Source organism: Danio aesculapii, chromosome 11 (assembly GCF_903798145.1).
Source record: "Danio aesculapii chromosome 11, fDanAes4.1, whole genome shotgun sequence".
Taxonomy (NCBI): domain Eukaryota; kingdom Metazoa; phylum Chordata; class Actinopteri; order Cypriniformes; family Danionidae; genus Danio; species Danio aesculapii.
In genome coordinates this window covers 6,853,225-6,880,440 of record NC_079445.1, presented here as the reverse complement: position 1 = coordinate 6,880,440, position 27,216 = coordinate 6,853,225, and the positions used below count along the sequence as shown (strand labels likewise).

The following is a 27,216-nucleotide window of genomic DNA, read 5'->3' as shown; positions in this document are numbered from 1 at the left end:
CTCCGTTATCTGACCCATTAACTTCAGGTGTTAGAGTCTCTTCTGATGTTATGATAAGATGATTCAGGTGTGTTTGATTAGGGAGAGGCTGAAAATGTGGACTGTTGGTGTGCCTTCAGGAACAGGGTTGGGAAACACTGCTTTATATGACATTTTTTGCTATTTCTGCGCAGAATTTTGTAGAAAAGTCTGCGGATTTATGTAGAATGATTTTGGGAGTATCATAGTATAAAAACTAAATATATTAAATTAAAAATAATACCTTTTTAAGTTTTATTTAATGTTTAAAATGCAAATCCAATTAGATCCACTCATTTGGTAAACAAAAAAGTTTCTCATATAATATATCTACTAAAAGACAGAAAATATTACTGTAACTGTATTGTAAATAATACAAATAACATTTTCATATTAGTCAATAACATTACTGAAATTAATTTAAAAACTGAAGTAATATAAATTTGTATTTGAAGTAATATAAGTTCTCTAACCAAATTGTTTGGTTAGAGAACAGTTAGACTTGTTTCAGCTGGTTGTGTATTGGTTGTTGGACATTTAAAATTGTTTTTCAGCTATCTGTGTTTAGTACTAGCAAGTTTTAGCCACTGTTTCCTTTTGTTTACTGTAAGAGCTTGCGTGCCGACCCGGAGGTTTTTCGCGCGCCCCCGCGGCTGCAGTTTCGGGTGTTTTCACTCTCGAGGCGTGTCCACCTGAGCTCAATCAGCAAAGCGCTCGGGGGTGTATATAAGCGACTAGTCTCACCGCGGCAGCGGTCGCGGCAGCCTCGTGTGAAGCCCGCCTCGTGTGAAGACCGACGAGGGTAAAGACCATCGACTCTACCTGTGCGACTAAGACCGACGAGGGTAAAGACCATCGACTCTACCTGTGCGACTAAGACCGACGAGGGTAAAGACCATCGACTCTACCTGTGCGACTCCACCGAGCAAAGACACAGACAAAGCACTTGAGTACTTCTTACTTTATTTTTTTTCCTTTTCTCTGCACTCATTATTGTTTTCCTTGCACTTTATTATGTGTTTACTAATTCCTGTTGTTACTAATACTCGCAGAGCACGGGAGGTACGCTGCAGGCGCAACCCTCACAACCTTCGATCAATTCATGTATCCTCTATTTCACAACTCTCTCTCTCTGTGGGCCTCTGGAATTGTCAATCTGCTGTTAACAAAGCAGATTTTATTACCTCCATAGCCACTCATTATGACTTTAGTCTCATGGCTCTAACTGAAACCTGGCTGAGACCGGAGGACACTGCTACACATGCAGCTCTTTCTACTAATTTCTCTCTTTCCCACACCCCTCGTCAGACAGGGAGAGGGGGTGGGACTGGACTACTGATTTCCAAAGAATGGAAATTCACTCAGAGACCGTCCCTGCCAAAAATCAGCTCTTTTGAATTCCATGCAGTCACCATTATCCACCCCTTTCGCATAAATGTGGTTGTCATCTACCGCCCACCGGGTACATTAGGTCACTTCTTGGATGAACTGGATGTTCTTCTCTCATCTTTTTCTGATTATGACACTCCCTTGTTGGTGCTAGGTGACTTCAACATCCACATAGAAAGACCTCAAGCTGCTGACTTCCAGACTCTGCTTGCATCTTTCGACCTCAAAAGAGCACCTACTTCTGCTACTCACAAATCAGGTAATCAACTAGACCTTATTTACACTCGACATTGCCTCGCTGATCAAACACTAGTAACTCCACTACAAACATCGGATCATTTCCTTCTCTCTCTCAACATCCACATTACTCCTGAGCCGCCACACACTCCTACTCTAGTTGCCTTTCGCAGAAACCTACGCTCTCTCTCACCCAACAGGCTATCCACCATTGTTTCTAACTCTCTTCCTCCATCTTCCAAACTCTCTGCACTTGATACGAACAGTGCAACTGATACACTCTGCTCCACGCTAACATCATGTCTAGACAGACTATGCCCTCTGACATCCAGACCAACCCGAGCCAGTCCTCCTGCACCCTGGCTCTCTGATGTTCTCCGTGAGCATCGCTCAAAACTTCGGGCTGCTGAGAGAAGCTGGCGAAAAACAAAAAATCCTGAACAGCTCATAACATACCAAACTCTTCTGTCTTCTTTCTCGACTGAGGTTACTTCTGCAAAGCAGACATACTTCCGTCAGAAAGTCAACAGTGCCACCAATTCTCGCTTGCTTTTTAAAACATTTTCCTCCCTCCTTCACCCTCCTCCTCCACCCGCATCCTCCACACTCACTACTGATGACTTTGCTACATTCTTTTGCACCAAAACTGCAAAAATCAGTGCTCAATTTGCTGCACCTACAACAAACACGCAAGATACACCACCAACACCACACACACTCACCTCTTTCTCCCAGCTCTCTGAGTCTGAGGTGTCCAATCTCGTGCTATCAAGCCATGCAACCACCTGTCCGCTAGATCCCATTCCCTCTCATCTCCTGCAAGCCATTTCTCCTGCAGTCATACCAACACTGACTCACATAATTAACACATCTCTTGACTCTGGTCTATTCCCTACTTCATTTAAGCAGGCTAGGGTAACCCCTCTGCTAAAAAAACCCAACCTGGATCAAACGCTACTTGAAAACTACCGACCGGTATCCCTGCTTCCATTCATGGCCAAGATTTTGGAGAAAGTAGTGTTCAATCAAGTCCTAGACTTTCTTACTCAAAACAACCTCATGGACAACAAGCAATCTGGCTTTAGGAAAGGCCACTCAACTGAGACTGCTCTGCTCTCGGTCGTGGAGGACCTCAGACTGGCTAAAGCAGACTCTAAATCATCTGTCCTCATCTTGCTGGATTTATCAGCTGCTTTTGACACTGTAAACCACCAGATCCTGCTATCTACGCTTGAGTCACTGGGCGTCACAGGCACTGTTATTCAATGGTTCAGTTCCTACCTCTCGGACAGGTCATTCAGGGTGTCGTGGAGGGGAGAGGTGTCCAACCTACAGCATCTATACACTGGGGTACCTCAGGGCTCTGTGCTTGGACCACTTCTCTTCTCTATCTACACGGCATCTTTAGGAACAGTCATCCAGAAACATGGTTTTTCCTACCACTGCTATGCTGATGACACCCAGCTATACCTCTCTTTCCACCCTGATGATCCCTCGGTTCCAGCTCGCATTTCAGCCTGCCTGTCAGACATTTCACTCTGGATGAAAGATCATCATCTCCAGCTTAACCTCATGAAAACGGAAATGCTTGAAGTTTCTGCCAACCCGACTCTTCACCATAACTTTTCAATCCAGATGGATGGAGCAACCATCACTGCATCCAAAATGGTAAAAAGCCTTGGAGTTACGATTGATGACCAACTGAACTTCTCTGACCACATTTCTAGAACTGCCCGATCTTGCAGATTCGCACTCTACAACATCAGAAAGGTCCGACCCTTCCTATCTGAACATACAGCTCAACTCATTGTTCAAGCTCTTGTCCTCTCCAAACTGGACTATTGCAACTCTCTGCTAGCCGGGCTACCAGGTAGTTCTATCAAACCTCTTCAGCTGCTTCAGAACGCAGCTGCACGAGTGGTCTTTGATGAACCCAAAAGAGCACATGTCACTCCGCTACTCACCCGTTTGCACTGGCTTCCAGTTGCTGCCCGCATCAAATTCAAAGCTCTGATGTTTGCTTACAAAGTGACCTCTAGCTGTGCTCCTTCGTATCTGCTCTCACTTCTGCAGATATATGTGCCCTCCAGAAACTTGCGTTCTGTGAATGAACGTCGCCTCGTTGTTCCATCCCAAAGAGGGAAGAAATCACTTTCCCGAACTCTCACATTCAATCTGCCCAGTTGGTGGAATGAACTCCCCAACTACATCAGAACAGCCGAGTCACTTGCTGTCTTCAAGAAACGACTAAAAACGCAACTGTTTAGTCTCCACTTTTCCTCCTAATCTGCAATTGCCTCTCTGGCTATACCACTAACTGAGCCCTCTTTCTCTCTCTCTCTCTCTCTCTAAAAAAAAAAAAAAATTTCTACTAATGTTTTGCTTCTTAGACTTTTACACGCCTGAAACTTGTCTATAGCGCTTGTTCACTGCTGCTCTTATAGTTGTGTAAATTGCTTCCTTGTCCTCATTTGTAAGTCGCTTTGGATAAAAGCGTCTGCTAAATGACTAAATGTAAATGTAAATGTAAATTTACACACTTTTACACAAGTAAATAAATAGACTCAATGATCGGCTAAAAATCTGCTGAAATCAGCTGATTGCTGCGCGCGCAGATTCCGTGTGGGCCTACTACTAATTTACCGTTAATACCTTAATAATTGGCAGGAAGCAGGCCAGTAGTTAATTGCATGAATTGTGACCTAAACTAAAGTATTCACAGTATTCTCTGACTGTTCACAGCATTTTCAAAATCATGGAGTGATAAAACGAGATTCCCAAAATCCTGCATGTAAAAACCCTTGACTCTAACGTGTCATAAAAATTAAACAAGAATTCTGATTTCATCCAATGTTCTGATTTTTGTGCTAGAAATGTTTGCAAATAATCACATTATTCACATTTATAAAAATAATTAGCACAGAAAAAAATAGATCGTAAAAATATTAGTTCATTTTTGTACCTGCCCTGCCTTGCCTTCAAATAAATGAAAGGTTTAAGAGGATGTTAAACATTTAAAAAAATATATACATCTAACATCCAAAGTTCAGAAAAGCACTGAAGCGAAAGCAGAATGGTTTAATCATTGTTTAGAGAGCCTGCAGATTGCCAGCAGGCTAAGAGAGCGGAAGCTGCAGTGTGTTATAATGCAGATAATAAAGTTAGGAAGCAGTGACTATGTGTTTAAAGCATGGAGCGCCTCTGTGAATCAATATGGCTGAAGCTATAGCCCATCTCAGTTTCCATAGTAACAGCCTTTACGTCCCCCGAGGGCTGCAGTGGGGGCGTCAGCAGAGCCTCTCCCTCTCTCTCCGGCAGGACAGTGAAACAGCAGCATGGCACAATAACCTACTTCACTACACTGGGCCAGTGACTGAAGCACATGGACATTTTTGTGGCTTTTATGATTTATTTCCATACAGTATACATTATGACAATTCTGAGAGGAGATGGGGCAAAAATACCCAGATTTATCATACAATTAGACTTTATTAGACTACAACTACAACATATCATACAACTAGAACTATAATAAAGTGAGTTTCTTCATAATCAACATGATTTTGGTGTAATAATACATTAAATAAATTGTGATCATCAAATGCATGTAATTGTCTGCTGTTTAAATGTCATTTATTAACTCATAATTTCTATGCAAAGACAATAACAATGTCCAAAAAAGTGGCTACAATATGGATATATATTAATAATGTAAAAAAAATAATTATTAAATAAGCTCTCTTAATATCTGTTTAAATTGCCCTGTCTGAAATCATATCGGGACAAAATCAACCTATTTAACTGTCCATCCATCCGTCCATTTACCTATTTATTTATTTATTTATTTATTTATTCATAACATTTCAGATTTGTGATTTTATTCAAATTTAAATAATATGAAATTATGATTTTTCTGACATTAATAGTACTATTAATATAGCTATTTTGACATTAATAATAAATGCATGACTATATGTGTATTGTTATTAGTATGAATATGTATTTTTATTTTATTAATGCTTACAGAATGTATGTACTATCAAAATTATCTTAAATACACTGCTATACTCAATAAAATAAAATTAAATTAAATTAAATAACTTGTGCTTCCTGTCCACGTCCTGTGTGTAAATTGACATTCAAAGCTAAAATAAACCATAGTTATCTAAAATCAACCTCTTTAACTGTCATTAACATTTATTTATATATTTTTTTATTTTATTTTAAACTGTACAAATGTATGAATCAAACAATTTTTTTATTATATCAATGGTACTATTAATATTGCAATTTTGACATTATTATTAAATGCATTATTATATTTGTGTATGCTTATTAATATTCATATATATTTGCATTTTATTAATGGATACAGCATCTGTGTACTATCAAAATCTTCTCAAGACATTTCAACACTAATAAAATAAAATAAAATAAAATCTGTGCTTCCTGTACACATTCTGTGTGTAAACGTGACATTCAAAGCTAAAATAAACCACAGTTGTCTAAAATCAACCTCTTTAACTGTCATTAGCATTTTTTTATTTTTTTAAACTGTACAAATTTATAACAATTAAATACAATTGTGATTTTTTTTTTCTGATATCAATAGTACTATTAATATTGCTATGTTGACATTTTTACTAAATGCATTATTATATTTGTGTATGCTTATTAATATTAATATATATTTGTATATTATTAATGCACACAGAATATGTGTACTATCAAAATCTTCTGAAGATATTGCAATACTAATAAAATAAAATATAATAAAATAAAACTAAATAAAATAAAAAATAAAAATATGTGCTTCCTGTCCACATTCCATATGTAAATGTGACAAAGTTAAAATAATCCATAGTTGTCTAAAATCAACCTCTTTAACTGTCATTAACATTTTTTTCTTTTAAATTGTACAAATTTATAACAATTAAATAAAGTGAAATTATTTTTGCTATTTTGACATCATTACTAAATGAGTTATTATTTTGTGTAGGCTTATTGATATTAATATATATCTTTGTATTTTATTAATGCATACAGCATCTATGTAATATCAAAATCTTCTCAAGATAAACTTGTAAATATGACATTCAACGCTAAAATAAACCATAGTTGTCTAAAAATCAACCTCTTTAACTGCCTTTAACATTTATTTAACATTTAATCTCTTTTTAAATGAAATGTATTCATTTACTTATTTATTTTCCTTTACAGATTTATACATTTATAAAAATTCAACAATATGAAAGTATGATTATTTAATACAATAATTATTAGTATTAAATAATTAATTTCCTGACATCAATAGTTTTATTAATATTGCTATTTTTACATTATTGATAAGTGCAGTATTATAAGTGTATGTTTATTAAAACTAATATGTATTTTTTTATTAACGTAGACAGTATGTATTTTACTCAAATAAAATAAAATAAATCAGTGCTTCCTATGTCCACATTCCATGAGAAATAAAACCATCACAATCTAAAATAAACCAGATATCGACAATCAACCTCTATAAATACCTGTCCAGCAGGGAACACCCCCCTGCATCCCAAACACCAGAAAGCTCAATCCATCCTGTCACACCCCCATGCATGAGCTTTAGCAGTAAATAAAAAGCCACTCACCAACATGGGTGATGATACAGTCCACCCTCTGCTGAAGCTCCAGTAGAGACATCTCCTCTTCCTCCTCTAACCTGCAGAGCATCTCAGGGTGCGAACACTGGAACGCCTCAATCCTCCTCTCCTCTCTGCCCCGATTCACAAAGACCCGCAGCCACTCCCAGCCTGTGATGGAGGTCTCCGCTGGAGGACAGATCAAGCAGGCTCTTTTGTTTTCTGCGGTGCGGCTTTTTGTGATGTTAATGGTTCATTGTGATTGTCTGCTGTTGATGCAGGGATGCTGGATGTGGGAGTCTTTGGTTTCTGTCCTGTCAGGTTGTTAGACTGTGTGTGTTTCAGGCACCAGGAAGAGAATCAGAGAGGAGGAAACGGTACCTGCCTTCAGGGAGACACACGGAGAAATGAGCACGCAAAACCTGGAACAATGGAGTCTGTGGAATGGAGCTGTTAAGGAAATAGGCAGGAAGAGTTCTGTTGTGAAAGGTTTCAATTATTATAACATTTATATGATATGATATGATATTATATTATATGATATTATAATATATTATATTATACTATATTATACTATACTATATTATACTATATTATTTTATATTACATTATATTATATTACATTATAGTATATTAAATTATATTATATTGTATTATATTATATTATATTATATTATATTATTTTATATTAAATTAAATTAAATTAAATTAAATTAAATTAAATTAAATTATAGTATATTATATTATATTATATTACATTATATTATATTATATTACATTATATTATATTACATTATAGTATATTAAATTATTTTATATTATATTATATTATATTATATTATATTATATTATATTATATTATATTTAATTTAATTTAATTTAATTTAATTATAGTATATTATATTACATTATATTATATTACATTATATTATATTACATTATATTATATTATATTACATTATATTATATTACATTATATTATATTACATTATATTATATTACATTATATTATATTACATTATATTATATTATATTATATTATATTATATTATATTATATTATATTACATAATATTATATTATATTATATTATATTATATTATATTATATTATATTACATTATATTAAATTATATTAGAGTATATTATATTATATTATATTATATTATATTATAGTATATTACATTATATTTTATTACATTATATTAAATTATATTATATTATACTATACTATACTATTTTATTTTATATTATACTATATTATATTATGTTATATTATATTATACTATACTACATATTACATAATATTATATTATATTATATTATATTATACTATATTATATTATACTTTATTATGTTATACTATATTATATTATATTACACTATACTGTATATTACATAATATTATATTATATTATACTATATTATATTATACTTTATTATGTTCTATTATATTATATCATTATCATCTATTATATCATATCAAAATATATACAATAATATAATTATATTAAAACGAAATTATATTTTATTCATTTTTTATATTATATTTTATTGTAATGGAGTTAACTCGTTAACAAATGTTCGGCAGCGGGACCATGCCTCATTTTGCCTCCTTAACCAATCACCTAATTCCTAAAACTTATTGAAGGCAGACCAGCCCTCAAGCACCGCTCTTCTCATTCTCTCGAAACCCACCCTCCCTCCCTCAATTTTCTTGCTTCCCATTAACAATCCTATAACCCTCTCTTCCCTCCAAGGTTGAATCAGGGGGACCAAAATATTACAGAGACGGTACCCCTACTCTGTTTCCTTATTAATTGTTTTGGCACATTAGGCATTGTATAATAAAAAAAAATGTATTCTAATTTTCATTAAAATAATAATAATAAAATAATAATAATAATAATAATAATAATAATAATGTAATATGATTTCATTTTCTGTATATTTGAATATATTCAATATTTTAATTACATAACAATGAATTACAGAACTATGCTTTAAATGCACCATAACCACATATTTATCTGTCTTATATTTACTTACAGCTGTTGAGGAACAGCATCAGCAGGACTGAACTGGGTTCTTCTCCACATTTTGACGTGAGCTGATGGGCTGCTATCATCTTACTTGACGACATCGCCCTTGGGAATCGCATCATCTCCTTGGAGATCACACTCAGTGATGAGACGGCATCTGTGCTCCTGCCATAACATCTAAACTTATTACGCTCATACACTTTAAAAGGGTTTTAAAAATAATTATCAATAATATTAATAAAATCTTTATTCTTCCTATTTATTAAAAAAAAAACACTGAATGATTTAAACATTGTTTTCTTTTAAAAGTGCTCAGCTACTTATAGCATTACTCAAATCAATTAAATAAAAAAGACTAGAAAACGTAAGATTAACTGAAATCGTCGTCCTATAAGTTGAGATAATTGTAATATGTATCGTCGCCTGATTTAGGAAAGAATAAATATTGACCTACTAAAGTTTCACCGGCAGATGGCGCTGTAGGTCCATTTACTGATAAAGTAAACGGGAATTGAGCTGCAGAGACGCCTGCTGGACATATGAGGAGGACATCTATGTAGAAAATTCGCATTCTATTGGCAATACTGAGCAAACGCTGTTGTGGTTTTGACTCAAATTATGACTCTTTTGACTGATTGACTTAAAATATTGTATAGCATTTGTATCATATAAAAATATCACTACATCTTCAGTGCAGTGATCTGATAGTTACTTCATAAAAAATTAATCTTAAAAAAATCTATCTAAATTATTAACTGCCCGCTTGCTATCTTACAAAATTGACTCAATAGGATTTGTGGTCATAAAATGATCCACCTTTATTATTTTGAAGATTAATGAGTCTTACAGATGAGATGTTAAACCAAGGTTCTGACTCTCTGTGGTTGTAAAAAAATGCCAGGATGTCCTTCGAAAAAGAGTTTAAATTTGGCTAAAATTGGCTAAATTTGCCCACTGGCCTCCATCATGGCCTTCTAACCATCCCCATATCATAACTGGCTTCATCATTCTGTCTCCTCTCCACCAATTAGATAACGTGTGCAGTGTGGTCTGCCGCAATATGGCTGCCATCACGTCATTCAGGTGGATGCTGCACACAGGTGGTGCACCTCCCACCCCTTTCACTGTCCAGAAAAGCTCTATATAAATGTAAGGGATTATTAATTATTATTATGATTATTTAGTTGTTGAAAGCTAATATTTTTTTTCCATTGCTTTACAAAACAATTATATAAAATCATTTAAATAAAGTCGTAATTTAATTAAATCGAATTTAAATAAAGTCAGTCTGTTTCTACATTTATCTCCACATTAGTTAATCCCGCATAAAAAATTTTTTTAATTAAAACATAAATACTATAGTGTTTTTAACCATACCCTAGTAATGTATTTGAATTAATCTGTTGTGGCAATTCTGCAGTTTATGTGGTAATAAAAACTATAGTGTCATAAATTACCCAATAATGTACTACAATGCTCCAATTCACCACAATTTACTGTAGTAAAAACTAAAGCACAATACAATGTGTAGCAGTACATTATAGTTAATAATATGTAGCATTCTTTAAAAAAATTGTAAATACTGTAACAGTAAATTCATTATCATATGGTGTGCTTATAAAACTACAACATTTACAATAAAGTATCACAGCATTTTTTCTTGTGAATATGTGGCCAGACTGATGAAATGAAATATAGTGATCAATAAATTACCAACATCACACATGGTATCTATATAAAAAGCTGTGACAACACATTTTTTATGTATGTGTTGTTTAATAGTGGGACTTTTCATATGTGAATGATGATTTTTAATACCTTATCATCACAGTAATTTACAAACAAGCTAATTTTATGACGTATCAAACAAACAAATAAACGAGTAAAACATTTTTAGCTGTATTTTTGTGTTGTTATTATCATCAATTTTGCTACTTTTGCTTGCTAGCTTGTCTTTTTGTTTGCTTGTTTCTGTGAGAGTAGAAATGCCATTAACTTCCAAGCTGTATGTTTATGCTTCTGGACATGGGTCTTTAGGCCTATTGTTAGCTTTAACATTTCTAGCTGTTTTTTGTATTATTATTATCGATATTTGATTGATTGTTTGTTTGTTTTGTTTCTGTGAGTAGAAATGTCATCAACTTCCAAGCTGTATGTTTTTGATTTTGGACGTTGGTCTTCAGGCATATTGTTAGCTTTTAACAATTGTTAGGCTTTGTATCACTTTAAATACGTTAGCCCAAAAAACGTGTTTCCTTCACTTGTAATTGGAAGTTAAATTCAATTTATGACCGAGTTGTGGTGACGGCAATCTCGGAAACGTTTGATAGTTTGCAAATCAAACCTGCGCCTTCTCATGACGTCTTACAGCCAAACAACAAACGGTAATTTAGCATAAATAATTATTATGTTACCTTCACACCATTAACTGTGTTGAAAACTGATGCCCTCCTGTCTTCAGGTAAAGCTCTTCTTCAGGCGTTACGAGACTAGTTAGTTAATCAGTGAATGTTATTGCGCCATCTGTCGATCATACATTATAAATGATCAGGTTCTGTTAAAGGGATAGTTCACCCAAAAATGAAAACGGCCTCACTGTTTACTTTCCCTCGTGTGGTTTTAACCCTTTGTGCGTTTCTTTCTTCCGTTGAAGGTGAAAGAAGATGCAGAAATCAGCATTTTTCAAAATATCTTATTTTGTGTTCAACAAACTCGCATATGATAGTGAAGAGTGAGTAAATGACAACTGTTTCTCACCCCACGTACGCGTATGGAGAGCTGAAGCGGCGAACAGGTGTTTGCCTTTTGCGTCTGCAGTGCGCAGCGGATCAACAACTGTTCCACAGATTAATATATTCCTGTCTATTCTATCTAGTTACCTATCTGTCTATATAAATATCCTTTTTTTTTTACTTTTCATCTGCACCAAGGCCCGTGGCAACTTCCTCCTATGCTGTTTCCTTAACCAGCAAGTCTTTATTTTACAAACTATATATATATATATATATATATATATATATATATATATATATATATATATACAAATATATATATATATATATATATATATATATATATATATATATATATATATATATATATATATATATATATATATATATATATATATATATATATATATATCAAAACCCTGCTGAAAAATCCAGCTTAAACCAGCCTAGGCAGGTTGGCTGGTTTTAGCTGGTTGACCAGCCTGGTTTTAGAGGGGTTTTGGCCATTTCCAGGCTGGTTACCAGCCTTTTCCAGCCTGGTCTTAGCTGGTCAGGCTGGAAAATGACCAGCTAAATCCAGCTAAAACCAGCTTGACCAGCCTGGTTTAAGATGGACATAGCTGGTTTTAGCTGGGCTCCCAGCCTGGCTAGGTGGTCAAGCTGGTTTTAGCTGGTCATTTTCCAGCCTGACCAGCTAAGACCAGGCTGGAAATGGCTGGAATCCAGCCTGGAAATGGCCAAAACCCCTCTAAAACCAGGCTGGTCAACCAGCTAAAACCAGCCAACCAGCCTAGGCTGGTTTAAGCTGTATTTTTTAGTAGGGAATGTATGCTTCTCAAGCTCTATGAGGAGTGTCATTCATGTATTTTAAGATGCACTTGGTCAATCGTATGAGATGTCATGACGTTTTGTTTTTGATCGTCAGCGTGATTTAGGCTTATAGTTACAATAATATTTATACAATATGATTATTATGATATATTTATACATGACAAAACTAGTGTGCAACTTAAGCAAAAATTTAGTTCGGGCCCAAACAAATATTTGTTGCAGTTTTTAATTGTTTATGTTCACTTGATTGACTATGTACAATCTTTAAGCTATGTTAGATGTTTCATTATTGAGTTAAACGTTTTTTAAGGGTCTCAGATACACTGCTTCTATTATTTGACTTTATTTTGGTAATCAACATTAACTGTGTGCATCAGCAGGCAGTTTTTGCTATGTTCATTATTTAATATAGGCTCCCTCAAAACACAGGCACACGCAAGATTATTTCCTCTCTCATTATTTCCTATATATGGCTTTTGTGCTTTTATAGAATGGGAGTTGGTAAACATATTCAAGGGTGTGCACAGATGGGGAGCATTGAATGTAGTGGTCCGCTCTGTCCCAAAATGACAGGGCTGATTTTTTTTGTCCCAGTCCAGCCCTGGTGATGATTGGTGGTTTGAATGCTTCTCCAGGCTGTAAGCTCTTCAGAAAGTAAACATTGTTAACTCTGTTTTGGCTGCGGCTGCGAGCTTGGCAAAGGCATCATAGGAAATGATGGCATTCAATCCTTTGATCTGATTGGCTAAGCTGGATAAGGGTTCGGCAGGGTGAAGGTTGTATTGTGTCACTAAACTTGAGATCACCTTCAGAGCTCTTATTCATAGGGTATATGCAGAAGTATGCAGAGGGACTTTAAATTTTTCAGTAACCTGGGTCAAACTCTTCTGGTAAACTGCATGTTGTTTAAGGTCTGTTTTCTTTAAAAATCAACGGCCTTCACTACATTTTTCCGCACCGTGTCTTTAAAATATGAACATTTATTTTACCCCAGTATATTCAATGGTGTTTCTGAGTAGTCTGCTGGTCCTGACGGGCGCGTATATGTAAACGGCTTTTCATCTCATTTTACACTTGAGCAACTAAACACTGAAGTCTATTTAAGTGATTATATTTCAATTACATGGCAACATCGATATCGCATACAGACCCTGAGCATGCTTCAATAGCGCCGCCACATTTGTACAGTGCTCCCAGGACGAATGTCATTCAACCGCACTAGTCAAGACAGTGTTACTACGTGAAGGATGCTGGACTTTAGCGCTGTGTACGGGTGTAGTAACGAGCAAACAAAGAACAAAGGTAGAACATTTCATAAGTAAGATTTAGTTTTTTACGTTTTTGTATGTTATGAACTTTTGAGCTAAACAGGGAACATTATTGATGATAATACAGTCACTTACTGCATTCACCATAAGGCAAAGTAACACCAACTCGCACTTAATACTCGGCTACAGTAATATTACTGACTAATATGAAAATGTTCATCTGATTTATGTACAATACAGTTTGTACAGTAATATTTTCTGTCTTTTAGAAGATCTATTATATGAGAGACTTGCTTTGTTTACCAAATAAAGTGAATCTAATTGGATTTTCAATTTAAACATTAAATAAAAGTTAAAAGTTATTTGTTTTTATTTCACATATTAAGGTTTTAGTTATGATACTCCCAAAATAATTCCCCAGAAATACGATTTTTACCAAAATTCTCAGCAGGAATAGCAAAAAATGTCCGCAGATTCCATCTGGCCCTACTGATTGGGTAGCTTTACATGGACATTGAAACATTAAGACCTGTTTAAAATGATTTAGGACCTCCAAGTCAATATTTCAGTGAATTTAAGATTTTTTTGAAGCCTTAAATTTTGTTTTTGAAATTTAAGATATTTTAAGAGCCTGTGTGCACCCTGAACATAGCATTAGTTGTCAAAATCCAGGTTTCTGCAGGTTTAACTATTTAAATTTAAGACCCTTTAAGACATTTTTAAGACCATAATAAATGACATTTTAGACTCATAAAGGGCTAAATGCTAAGGAGATTTTAAAATGGCCCATTTAATACATTTAATAATACAATAATAAATGAACAATGAAAAAATAAAATATTTTAAATATTTCTAAGCAAAATATTTTAAATATTGCATAAAAACAAGCAAGCTCTACTTGTATCCATACACTTTTTTCCAACATAAACTTTCTTTAAAATAAAACATAAACAAATGTTTTAAAAATGTTAAAAACTATCATAAAATAAATCTATGCACATTATTCTGTCAAGGGGTGCGTTTCCCAAACAACAACGTAACTTGTGGCTGAGCTATCATAGCACGATCCATCTTTGGGAAAAGAATGATGTAGTGACGAGTGTTTCCCAAAACCTGTAGTTTCTCTGTCGCAGATCCATCGTTTGAACCACATTAGTTATAATGTAAAACGCTCATAATGATGCTCTACATGGTGTGGTAACAACTTCTTTAGAGAAGAACTCCATCATTTATTTGTGCAAGTTATATTGTTTTACATGCACACGCATTTAAAATAAAATCCAATATTAGTTTTGCTAAAAACCTGCACTGCATTAATTGAAATATATGAAAATGGCACATATAGGGCCTATGTTTCCTTTACAAATATTATTGAGAATATACCACATTCTATTCCAAAACATAAAGCCACTTACAAAAGCAAACACGTATTCTAATATCATAAATAAATCATATAAATAAATAATGAGGCTATTTATAAGGAAATTAAATGTAATATTTATTATTTATTAGGAAATGAAAAAATCCTGCTTTAATAATAATAATAATAATAATAATGATTCTTCTTCTTCTTCTTATCATTATTAGTATGATTATGATGATGATGATTATTATTATAAATATTATAAATAAAATAAATAATAATAATAATAATAATAATAATAATAATAATGATTCTTCTTCTTATCATTATTATTATTATTATTATTAGTATGATTATGATGATGATTATTATTATTATAAATAATAATAATAATAATAATAATAATGATGATTCTTCTTCTTATTATTATTATTATTAGTATGATTATGATGATGATGATGATTATTATTATTATTATAAATAATAATAATAATAATAATAATGATTCTTCTTCTTATCATTATTATTATTATTATTATTATTAGTATGATTATGATGATGATTATTATTATTATAAATAATAATAATAATAATAATAATGATGATTCTTCTTCTTCTTATCATTATTATTAGTATGATTATGATGATGATGATTATTATAAATAATAATAATAATAATAATAATAATAACAATAATAATAATAATAATAATAATAATAATAATAATGATGATGATTCTTCTTCTTCTTATCATTATTATTAGTATGATTATGATGATGATGATTATTATAAATAATAATAATAATAATAATAACAATAATAATAATAATAATAATAATAATAATAATTATGATGATGATGATGATTCTTCTTCTTATCATTATTAATATTATTAGTATGATTATGATGATGATGATGATTATTATAAATAATAATAATAATAATAATAATAATAATAATGATTCTTCTTCTTCTTATCATTATTATTAGTATGATTATGATGATGATGATTATTATAAATAATAATAATAATAATAATAATAATGATTCTTCTTCTTATCATTATTAATATTATTAGTATGATTATGATGATGATGATGATTATTATTATTATAAATAATAATAATAATAATAATAATAATAATAATAATAATAATAATAATGAGTAGGATTTTGTTTATTTATTTTTTTATTTTTTTATTTTTTTTTAAGTCTACTTTTACAATTTGACACATGCAAACCACAGCCACCAACAGGTCCATGTCATATACAGTAGGCTGCATTTCTTAATAAATAACCTACTATAAGTAAAAGCATAAACGTATGCTATGTTTTTTGTTTTCACAAGCTTTGGAGCAATGACTGTACAAAATATACTAGCTTTGGAGACGTAACAATTTTCACTCGGCTGTGTTCAAAATGACATCAATGTTTTCAAAGTGCACTGCGAAGGGAGCGCAACTGTCAACATGAAGATCGCTAAAACTGAACTGTAAAAATACTTTGAAAGCAAATTATATCTAAAAGAGATGACTTTAATGCTTTTTTAATCCTTCCAAGTTTAAATGTTAGAATGTTCTAAATGAATAGGGCATAGGGGAAATAACTGGGAATAGAACAGACCCAGGAACTATGTTTCTAACTACAGCTCCAGAGGTGTATTTGCAAGTGCACATGTTTGCGATGCAGTTTGCGAATGTTCGTTGAAACGACGGATTTGGGAAATGCCAAATCAATGAACTATGTTTGTAATAACGCAACTTGAGACCTTAGTTGGCTAACGATGGTTTTAGGAAACGCATCCCTTGGTTGGTGTCCTCAGTAGTAAATACAAGAGGCACTTTTAAACATATGTTATTGTAAGGAAAACAATTAAACCATTATGATTAATAGGGTTACCTTTTTAAATAAAAAGTTTTATTGAGATGGATTGTTGGTGATAGTATGCGTTTTGGCCGGATTGGGTAGCAATACAGGAACAAAGGAAAATTAAGACCTACAAAGGAAGATTTAAGACCTATAACACAATATTTCAGTAAATATAAGCCTTTTTAAGACCTAAAATTTAGATTTTGAGATTTAAGACATTTTAAGACCCTGTGGACCCTATTAAATGTCCTTAAAAAAAGTAAATTTAGAAAAGTTTTTGTAAGTAATCTTTCCATCCAATAGTTGACATGGCACGACATCATAAATAACAACAAGATAAACAGGTTCAATTATGTTAAATTGTGTTTCATTTCATAACAATAAAGATGTGAACATTTGTATCTACTGACAGGATGAAAAAAAGGAAAGAAAACACACTTTATCGTCCGTATATTTGTAGTCACATTTATTCTGATGAAAAATTCTCACAGTTGTAGCATACATGTTCATCTGAATGAATAATTTATTAAACAACAGAGGCTTCTTCAGGAAGTAATGCTTTTTTTTTTTTTTTTTTACAGTGAAATCAACAGAATACTTTATACTGTCGACATGTGCATGACGTGACTGTGCGTGTCGTGGTTCCGTCAACCTTCCTCCAAAAATGGCAAAACACTGTAATAACACTGACGGTAACATGAAAACATTCATCTCTCCATTCTATACATATTTAAATAGATCCACAGGTTGTGTTATTTAAGATTATACACACAGACAAAATACAGAATCACATGTACATGTGTCGATGATCAAAGTTAGACCGTTTCTGGTTACTACATGGTATAATGCCCCTCGCATGGCAATGAATATTATTGCATTTCTTGTATGGTTTTTGTATTCTCGGCAGTAATAGTTTAATTCGTTCGTCAGAGCGATGAGGTCTCTTTACGGCTTTGTTAATGAGTCTTGAAGAGGAAACAGATGCCCTGTCACTCAGAAACATTGTCAAATACACTTTTATTATATGCAACATTTTAACAAAATATATGTTTACTATTATTTGCATGGTCGAGTGCTACACAGAATGAGATAAAGCTTTGTTTTCAAAAATAAAAAAATTCAAAACAACCACAACAACAAAAAACAAATCAAGTCAATTTATGAACATGGGTGTGTTTCATTTCAAGAAAATTGAGGTTAAAATGAGTACAAGTTCGTGTTTGTAGGGAAAAACAATCAAATTCCCCAAACGGTTCATAAAAGTTTTTTTTTTTTACAAATATTGGTCACTGTTCATTAGTAAATGTTAACATCGAGTATCGAATGAAGTGATGTGAACGACATTTTCACACAGACGTTTTAAAAAGCTGATAGAACTACGTTTTTACAGAGACCCGGGAGGGACATGATGGTGGGGGGAAAAACTTGGGTGGGAGAAACAAACGGATGGGAGAAAGAAAAAAAACTGTGATAGGAAAATATATTTTTTAGTTTTTGCGTTCCTTCACACCGACTGTTCTCGCAAAGATGTTTTGCGAGGGAATGCAAAGATGTTTTGCGCATATTTCTGATATATTCTTAATCTTGAAAGCATGCTGAAATAAATATAAAAATGTCTGCATTCACTTTAGAGCTGTGTGTTGATCATCGCCAATCATATGCAACCCCTGAATCAGCGAATGCATGTATTAGCGCTTACTGACGGACGCGCTCTGTATGATCAGCTGATCCAAGATCAGTTTCTGTAAATGCCATTTAAAGTGACACCTCTGTTATCAAACAAGTGAAGAACAGCAAATGAATCTCTGGTTTTGTTTTGTTTGCTAACAGAGGTGTCACTTTAAGAATGTACAGATCTATAATGATTGAGCAGCATTCCATTACTTTAGTAACTGTTTGTGCTCACTTAAGAGAAAATTAGTTGTGTTAAAAATAAAACACGCAGGACGGACATGTTTACATATTATTAAGTGTATTTATCTGTTTAAACACACACGTAAATCCCAAAGTGTCCTGCACTTTCGCTCCTCTTTAAATGGCATGTACAGAAGCTGATCTGGTATCAGTTTATCATGCGGAGCAGGTCCGTCAGTAAGCGCTAATACATGCATTCGCTGATTCAGGGGGTTGCATATGAAGGGTGATGATCGACTTGCAGCTTTGATGGAAAGAAAGTGAATGCAGACATTTTATATTCATTTCAGCGTGCTTTCAAGATTAAAAATATATCAGAAATATGGTAAAATAATTAATGATAGGATGATAATGGAATAGAATGGTAAAATACGGGAGAATCCTGGCAAAAACGGGAGGGTTGACAAGTATGAATTGAACAGGAAGTGTTTGTGGAAAAAGAGTTTTGAGAGGGAATAAAAAATATATTTTCCTATCACAGTTTTTTTTTTTCTCCCACCCAGTTTTTTTCCCCACCATCACATTCCTTCCGGGTCTCTGTGCATTGTGCATCTTCTATCAGAAATTGCTTCTTGTAAATACGATACTTTAACTATGCAAATGAATATCAATCATTTATGCGTAATAAAAAAGACTGAATTGTATATTAGAAACACGTACAGGCTATAAGACGAGATATTTCAATAGGATCTACTGTCAAAAAAATTATAAAACATACAAAATACAGTCTACCTGGCTGAAAACAAAAGTAACCTTATTTTTCTATAGGTGAAACTACAATTGGACCGTTAGACTAGAAAACACGCAACCCAACAATCGTCCTTGTGGGTGGCAGATTCAATCATACAAAATCAGACGCGCTCATCTCCCCACACACTCAAACATATATAAAAACATGTAAATATAACATGTAAATACAACAAGTGCCTGGGCACAGACTGGCACACACAGACCTACAGAACAGAAGCCTAAAGTAGTGCTTGTAGTGTGGCACGATACAGTTTCCAAATACATCAACTCACAAACTCGTCTCTCTATCCAAATCGGTCTCCTTGTCTTCATCGCTTCGCTCTTGTCCAGTGGCACCCACAACCGTTGAGCTGCGCAACAATACACAATCGTCACGGTTTAAAAATCAGACTTTAAAACAGTGAGGTAAAAGAGTGGTTCTCGGAGGAAAAGAAAACAAACGTTTATGTGAATTAAAGGTTAACGCTTAAAAGTTAAAGCAACTATTATGATTTAAAAACATGAATAAAGTACTTCATAATATAAAATAAACACTTAATAATACAAATAACAATCCCGTCCCATGCAAATGTCAATTTCCATGATTATACTGCAATTGGGCTTGAATGTATAGACATTTAGAGAGGTGTGTGACACAATAACCGTTCTATCCCGATTATTGTTTTTCATAATTACAGAGAGCAAAATCGAAACTGAATTTTGATTTACAGAAATTTACTGAATTAATTGCACTGCCTTGGTTAATAGTATTACAGTAAACATGTAGCGAACTTGACTTGTAGGTTACTAAGGGTTGACAGAGCATTATTTTATTCTGAATCGATGAAATTATTGGTAGAGACATTTTAATAATCGGTGGATATTGGTGGGGACACGTCCCCTCCGTCCATGCCAATTCTACACCCTTGTTATGATTTATCATTGCTGTCAACTGATTCAAATATTTAGGGTCATATTTACTAAACAGCAAATCCATAAAAGAACTGATAACATGTCAATTTAAGAACACACATTCAGCAGCTCATTTTTATAATGTCCAATCCAGGCTACCACACTGTAAAAAATGGCAGGTTCCACACAATTGTCCAAACACAAATCGATTAGGTTGACAAATTTGGATTGAACATAAAACAATTAAGTTTTCCCCCCCAAAAAACCTAAGAATTATGTTATTTCAACTCATTTTAAATTAGATTGAAGTGCAAGAGAAGTGTAAATAATTGAGTCAATGATAATCACATGCATGTACTCTATTAAAAGCACAGGTGCAAAATAGTATCTCATGAACAACACCTCCGCCTTATTCATTTTTAAAAAGTAATGGCTCGTTTCCACTTAGTGGTACAGTTCAGTATTTACAGTATGATGAGCATTTATTTCTGTTTCCACTGTCAGAAATACCAAAAAATATAGTACAAAATGTACTATGTGTACCACTTTTTTGAGACCCTTTCTTATGGGTACCTAGCACAAATGTATGCTACCTAAAGGGTGGAACTTGACTCACTGCTGAAAGCTGATTTACAGAGAATCGTCACTTACGAGTGCAAAAAGCCAGGGGATCGATGACATAGGAAATGGCATTTTTAAATGCACAGCCAAAACATGACACTGTAATAATAGAATGACAGCACGCAGCAATGAATCATGCTTTAAAAAATGGCTGTCTCATCTTGTGCAAAGCAAGAACACGGTATGTCCTTTTGTTGTTTAGAGGACTGTTCAGATGTTGCGCCTAAACGTTATACGCTTAACATATATTATACTTTAGTTTATTTGTTTCACAACAAGAGAGAGTGTACATTATTTAATGTTACCCAAGAAAGAACATGTACCCAAATTAGCCTAGACTACTTTTCATTGGTGGTCCCCTAGCCAGCTATTAAAGGTGCAGTATGTAAGTTTGACGCCCAATGGTTGAACTAGGTATTGCACACATGCAAGCGCAGGTTGCCAGATTAATGGCTTTAACAGGAGTGTGCATCGAGTCTAAAGGCTGATTTAAGGCTGACTTAAACCGTGTTCTATATAAAAGCAAAGGCACACGATAAAAGGATATTTTCCAAATTTGAAGGAGTTTTAAGCCACCTTTCCACTATCGTGCCAAACTGTTCTAAGAACACTTTGGTACGGTTACGGTTGTTTCTCCACTGAGCCTGGAACGGCGCGGCGCGTTTACAAACCGTTCTCGGCCCGGAATTCTCGGCATGGTTAGACAACCGTGCTGAACTGTGCCGACAGATTCTGTGATTCAGCATCTAAATTTAATACTGTTAAAGAGGTTTAATATGTATTAATTTGATTATAAACTTTAACATTTATGTACAGTAATAAGTGCACTATTTTGTGCTTCAGAGTGGCTGTATTTAATGTTTTATCTGGCGCAAACAGACAAATTATCACTGCAAATCTTGTCATGTAGCGTGTTGTTAGGTCACAGGGTTACAATGTAACCTGCTCACTTAATGTTTACATTTGTAATGTTTACGTTATTTGCTAATTAATAACCACCTCGTGTGGAACTTTGGAGGCTGCTACTGTCCACCGGAGGTCGCGGACATACTCTTCTAAAATACCCCTTGCCTTTCTGACTGAATGAATGAATGAAATACACGGTTTTCCATCAAGGCAACCTGCGGTGTTCAAATATAATTGGCTAAACTGGCATTGGGTGGGTTAAGAGAACCAAAATAAAGTCAGACATTCTAGCACGTAACGGACATTTTCAAAGCAGAATATCTGACTTGAGCATTGTTTTTCAGAGGAACAAGAATGTTCACGTAGCATGTTTCTTAAATATCTGCAAATATATTATGGTATTTTTATGCTTTAGAAGAGTCAAAACTTACATACAGCACCTTTAAAAGGCCATACCAATAAAAATTCAAAGTCAGACTATAAACACTTAAATTAACGGCAAAAAAAAAAACCCCACAACAATATAAAAAGCCTGGTGTTCACAATGTTGATTATTAAGAAGCCATTTCTTAAAATTCTGCTTAAATGATTTAAAAGATTTTCTAACAGATTATGGTATCAAACTCCACTAATGCGATGCTCTAAAAAAAACACAAAAAAAACAAGCTTGAACAAAAGAAGTTTGTTATGTTATACTTTATATAAGTGTATACGCTTGTGTGCATATGGATTTGAAATATAGAATCTGAGTGCACAACATATGTGATATGACATGTGAACACCTCGTAGGGCATTCTTCTTCAAGTTAAAATTATGTTGATCGCAACTAAGTAAGGGTACTGTTAGCAGTGGAAAAGTAAGCCTGTACAGTACTGTATACTGAACTATAACGCAACGCTTAGTGGAAATGAGACATTAGACATTCTTAGACCTACCTAGTAATAAACATTCCTTCATAATAAAATAAAAAATAAAAATGCAAATAGATATGTACAGATTTTTTTGTGAAAAGTATATAGGGTCACTAATGACCTGATGTATGCAATAGTGTCAGTATATTTTACTGCATAATGATAACTTTATATTTGATATATATTTATATTTGAACTATCAACATTAATAGTGAAACTTGAAATGATTTAATGGCTTTATAATTGTAAATATTTGAAATCTCTGTTTATGTTTGTGCATTTTTGACCTTCATTATTTAAAAAATGTAAAAAATATTAAAAATTGCAAGTTTAGAATGCAGAAATATGTGAGTGTGGGTTCATATGAACAAAGATGCACTTAATCAGAAAGTAAAAAAGAGAAACAGCTTAAATACATTTAATGAATTGCATGCTTCCACTTAGACAAACCTGTTCATACATATTCATCTGGCCCTACCGAGTTATGCTTGATCTTTGATCCATAAATCATGCTTTTTCATGCATTTAACACTCTTAACAAATGCACACAAACAAGCACATAGAGCCAAAATGCCCTTATAATAATATGCGAGTGTTTATTTTAGAAAGGTGCCACTTGTAAACCCACAATGATTTAATTGTTAAAATCTGACGAGGAAGACGCAAAGGTTTGAACATTCAGGAAACACGAACCAAAGATGGAGGCCAGACAACCACAGCACTAGTGTGTATACAGTGATCGTGCACAGACGGGTCGGGTTGCGTCTTACCTTCAGAAATCAGCATCTGAGACATTAGGACAGGGAGCTTATGGGATGAAAAATTCAGTCATGATATGAGCCTGATGTTCACACTGATTCCATTTTAATGACTTTACTAAACAGATCACAATGCTGTGCATTTAGGATTCTGATCTAATTTAAAGGGATAGTCCACCCAAAATTTTATCTTTCTAATTACAGATTTCAGTAAAACAGTAACAGTATCATATTGGTTCTTGCAACTTTAGAGATGAATTTATTCTGACAGGGTTTAACTGTGAAAAACTGAGCTCTTGTCTTATTTTATTGTCAATTTCTATAGCGAATAAACTGTAATAATGTGAGAAATCCTCATAATAATTTGTGACTAGCATTTTCTAAATAATCAAAAACACAGATTTAGCTAAAACATTTCTTTTAATGTTTAATTTCGGATAAATATCACCTTTATCCTGTGTCTTGAAGGCGAGTAATTTAAGAGCAAAATATTAATTTTCTTGGGTGAGCTATATATCCTTTAAATAAGAATCCGGTTTATACAGTCAACTAAGAATTTGACTATCCATATTCAGTTCCACTCGGAATTGATTCAAACTTTCATCAAGAGTCCTGCATATTGCTTTTTAAAGGGATTTCACGAGAAGGCTCAGATAGGACCAAACTCTGCTCTAAGAATGAAAATTAGGACTGGGCTTTGACACAAAGTTCACGATTTGATTTGAATTAGGTTTAGAATTTGATTCCGTTTCGATCTTAATTCGATTCGATATTTTTAAATTGCAGTGACATTTTTGTGAAATCGACTACTGTATTTTGAAATATAAATATTTCAGTGGTTTTCATACAAAAGCTATCATAAAATAACTAATAAATGAATACTGAAAAACAGGTTAAGTAAAAGATAACTTTTTTTCTAGCTAATTATCAAGTTGTAGAGACTGATTTCAAGGGTAAATGCAATATTATATATATTTTTTTTATTTTACAATGTTGACGGTTTTCCACATTTAAAACAAAGTTTGAGCGATTACAGGAGACATTTTAGAAAGTTGTTCTTGTTTTTTGGTGTGTGTTTCTTTTGTGCTCTAAAATATGTTCTGCTTTGTTTGATAGATAGATGCCACATAGAGCAGGGGTCACCAAACTTGTTCCTGGAGGGCCGGTGTCCTTCAGATTTTCGCTCCAACCCTAATCAAACACACCTGAACAAGCTAATCAAGGTCTTACTAGGTATTTTTGAAACAATCAAGCAGGTGTGTTGAGGCAAGTTGGAGCTAAACCCTGCAGGGACACCGGCCCTCCAGGACCGTGATTGGTGACCCCTGTTCTAGAGCATCAAATAATTATTCATGGTTTAAGTTTTTAAAAAATGGACAGTGTTATAAGGATGAGGCTTTGGCAGAGCACAAAGCTTATTGTGATTACGGTACAGCAAGTTCATTCAAAACAGCTAAGTGAAGGTTCATTTGCATATCAACTTAAAGGATCATGAAACCTGCATCTTTCAGTTGAAGTCTACCTCTTAGACTTCGAAATAAAGGTGCCATATACCGCATTGATTCAATAATATAAATTGTTCTCTGATATCTAGGAAGTAGTTATGTGGCTTATGTCATTTCAAAAATTCCCCATGAACGGTTATATACTGCATGCTCATTTATTAACAGAGGAATTACCTCTAAAATCAGAAGGTCCATTTTGACCATATTTGAAATGGTTGTGAACATTAATAAACTCTGCTCTGATGCGCTCGCAGTTCATACTCTGCTCTTTCTCTTAAATTTAAAGTGTGCTTACTTTAAAATGTAGACACATGCATAAATAACATTAAAGAGACAGAATAAGTCTTGCACTGGAGTGTTTAAAAATCATGTCTGTTAGCGTTTGAATGTCGTTTCAATCTGCTGATGGATCTGCTGATAGACACAACTTTCAAACCCTCCTGTATCCTTGCACTCTTGTAAACTGGTGATCATTAGAGCTGATTATGGCCATATTTGTTGAGCGTGTGAACACAATGGCCAATTAGCAGTTTCCAGTTGGCAGCACTCAAAATGCAAGTGGGAAAAGTTGCTATCGTCACTTTTTATTTACATTTCAGTACAGACTCCATGGTCTGACAACACTACTGGCACCTCGATCCATCATGAACGACTCATTTTTGCATGGTCTCACAGCTTCAGACACAACTCTTCTCATAGGATAAGAAAACTCATGTCATGAATAATAATCAGACAGTGACGTTTTATCAAAATACTTCAAAGTAAAACAGATTAATGTTGTCTTAACTTATGTTTAACAAATAAATTGGTTAAAACCTTAGAAAAATGTTAAATGTTTTTCAATACTCTTTCGTGAAAACAGTAGAGACTGTGATCTAAGACTCAATATCAGCTCCTCAAAATGAGAACTGATTCAAACCGAGAAATCTTTAGTTTCAACCCAGCCCTAATAAAAATGCGAGGATTTTTAATTGTAGTATTGCAGTTCAGTTTTACAAAAAGTGAGGATCCTTGCTGCTAGAAACATGGAAACGTAAAGAAAGATGTATTTTTCTCTATCCTAATGCAGCATTTGCAGGTTTGTGGTGATTGAAGTGTCATGCATGTGAAGTGATACATATACTGAGGGAATATTAAATCCAAACCTTTTTGAGCTTTCTTCTTTGTTGGCGCTGTCAGGGTTTAGGCCTTTCCAGACATTCCCAAAAGACGTCTTTGTCATTTCATCTGTGATGTTGACTGTGGATGGATCATCCCTTAAGAAACACAAACACAAATTAATTTTGAATCGTATACTACATTACACAATACTTTGCTATGTATTTTGAAAAAAGTTCTTCAAGAAGAGAGGAGGCTATTAAAGAATTTTTACATAAATTAAAAAGAGGGATAGTTGTAAATGAAATTTTGTATTTAAATTTGAAATATAATTTTTTATTGAATATTATTACTGCTTTGAAAATGTTTCCTAAAAACAAATACAATCATGTTCAGGATTTAAAAATGTAATGTAATTAACACTTCAATCAGTTTTATTCATTTTTCTTTGAATACCCCAGCCGTGTGTGTATAATCAACAGAAAACC

The 27,216-nt window shown here is 33.5% G+C and overlaps 2 protein-coding genes across 5 annotated transcripts in view; both read right to left on the bottom strand.

The window, feature by feature from the left end:
- Window positions 1-7,647, bottom strand: part of mcf2l2 (MCF.2 cell line derived transforming sequence-like 2) — a 230,484-nt gene extending 222,837 nt beyond the window's left edge. Inside the window, 1 exon segment of the mRNA XM_056468129.1 lies at window positions 7,281-7,647. Within this exon segment, the coding sequence (XP_056324104.1) occupies window positions 7,281-7,362 (82 nt within the window). The 5' untranslated portion in view covers window positions 7,363-7,647.
- Window positions 7,648-17,825: 10,178 nt separating this feature from the next.
- Window positions 17,826-27,216, bottom strand: part of slc4a10a (solute carrier family 4 member 10a) — a 112,414-nt gene continuing 103,023 nt past the window's right edge. For 3 of the 4 annotated variants that reach the window (XM_056468507.1, XM_056468504.1, XM_056468505.1), the window contains 2 exons: window positions 26,776-26,886; window positions 17,826-20,388 (listed from right to left, as the gene is read on the bottom strand). In XM_056468507.1, the coding sequence (XP_056324482.1) occupies window positions 20,307-20,388; window positions 26,776-26,886 (193 nt within the window). In that variant the 3' untranslated portion in view covers window positions 17,826-20,306. Of the gene's footprint in view, window positions 20,389-24,137; window positions 24,175-26,775; window positions 26,887-27,216 lie in introns of all 4 variants that reach the window. The other variant, XM_056468506.1, reaches the window with a different exon arrangement.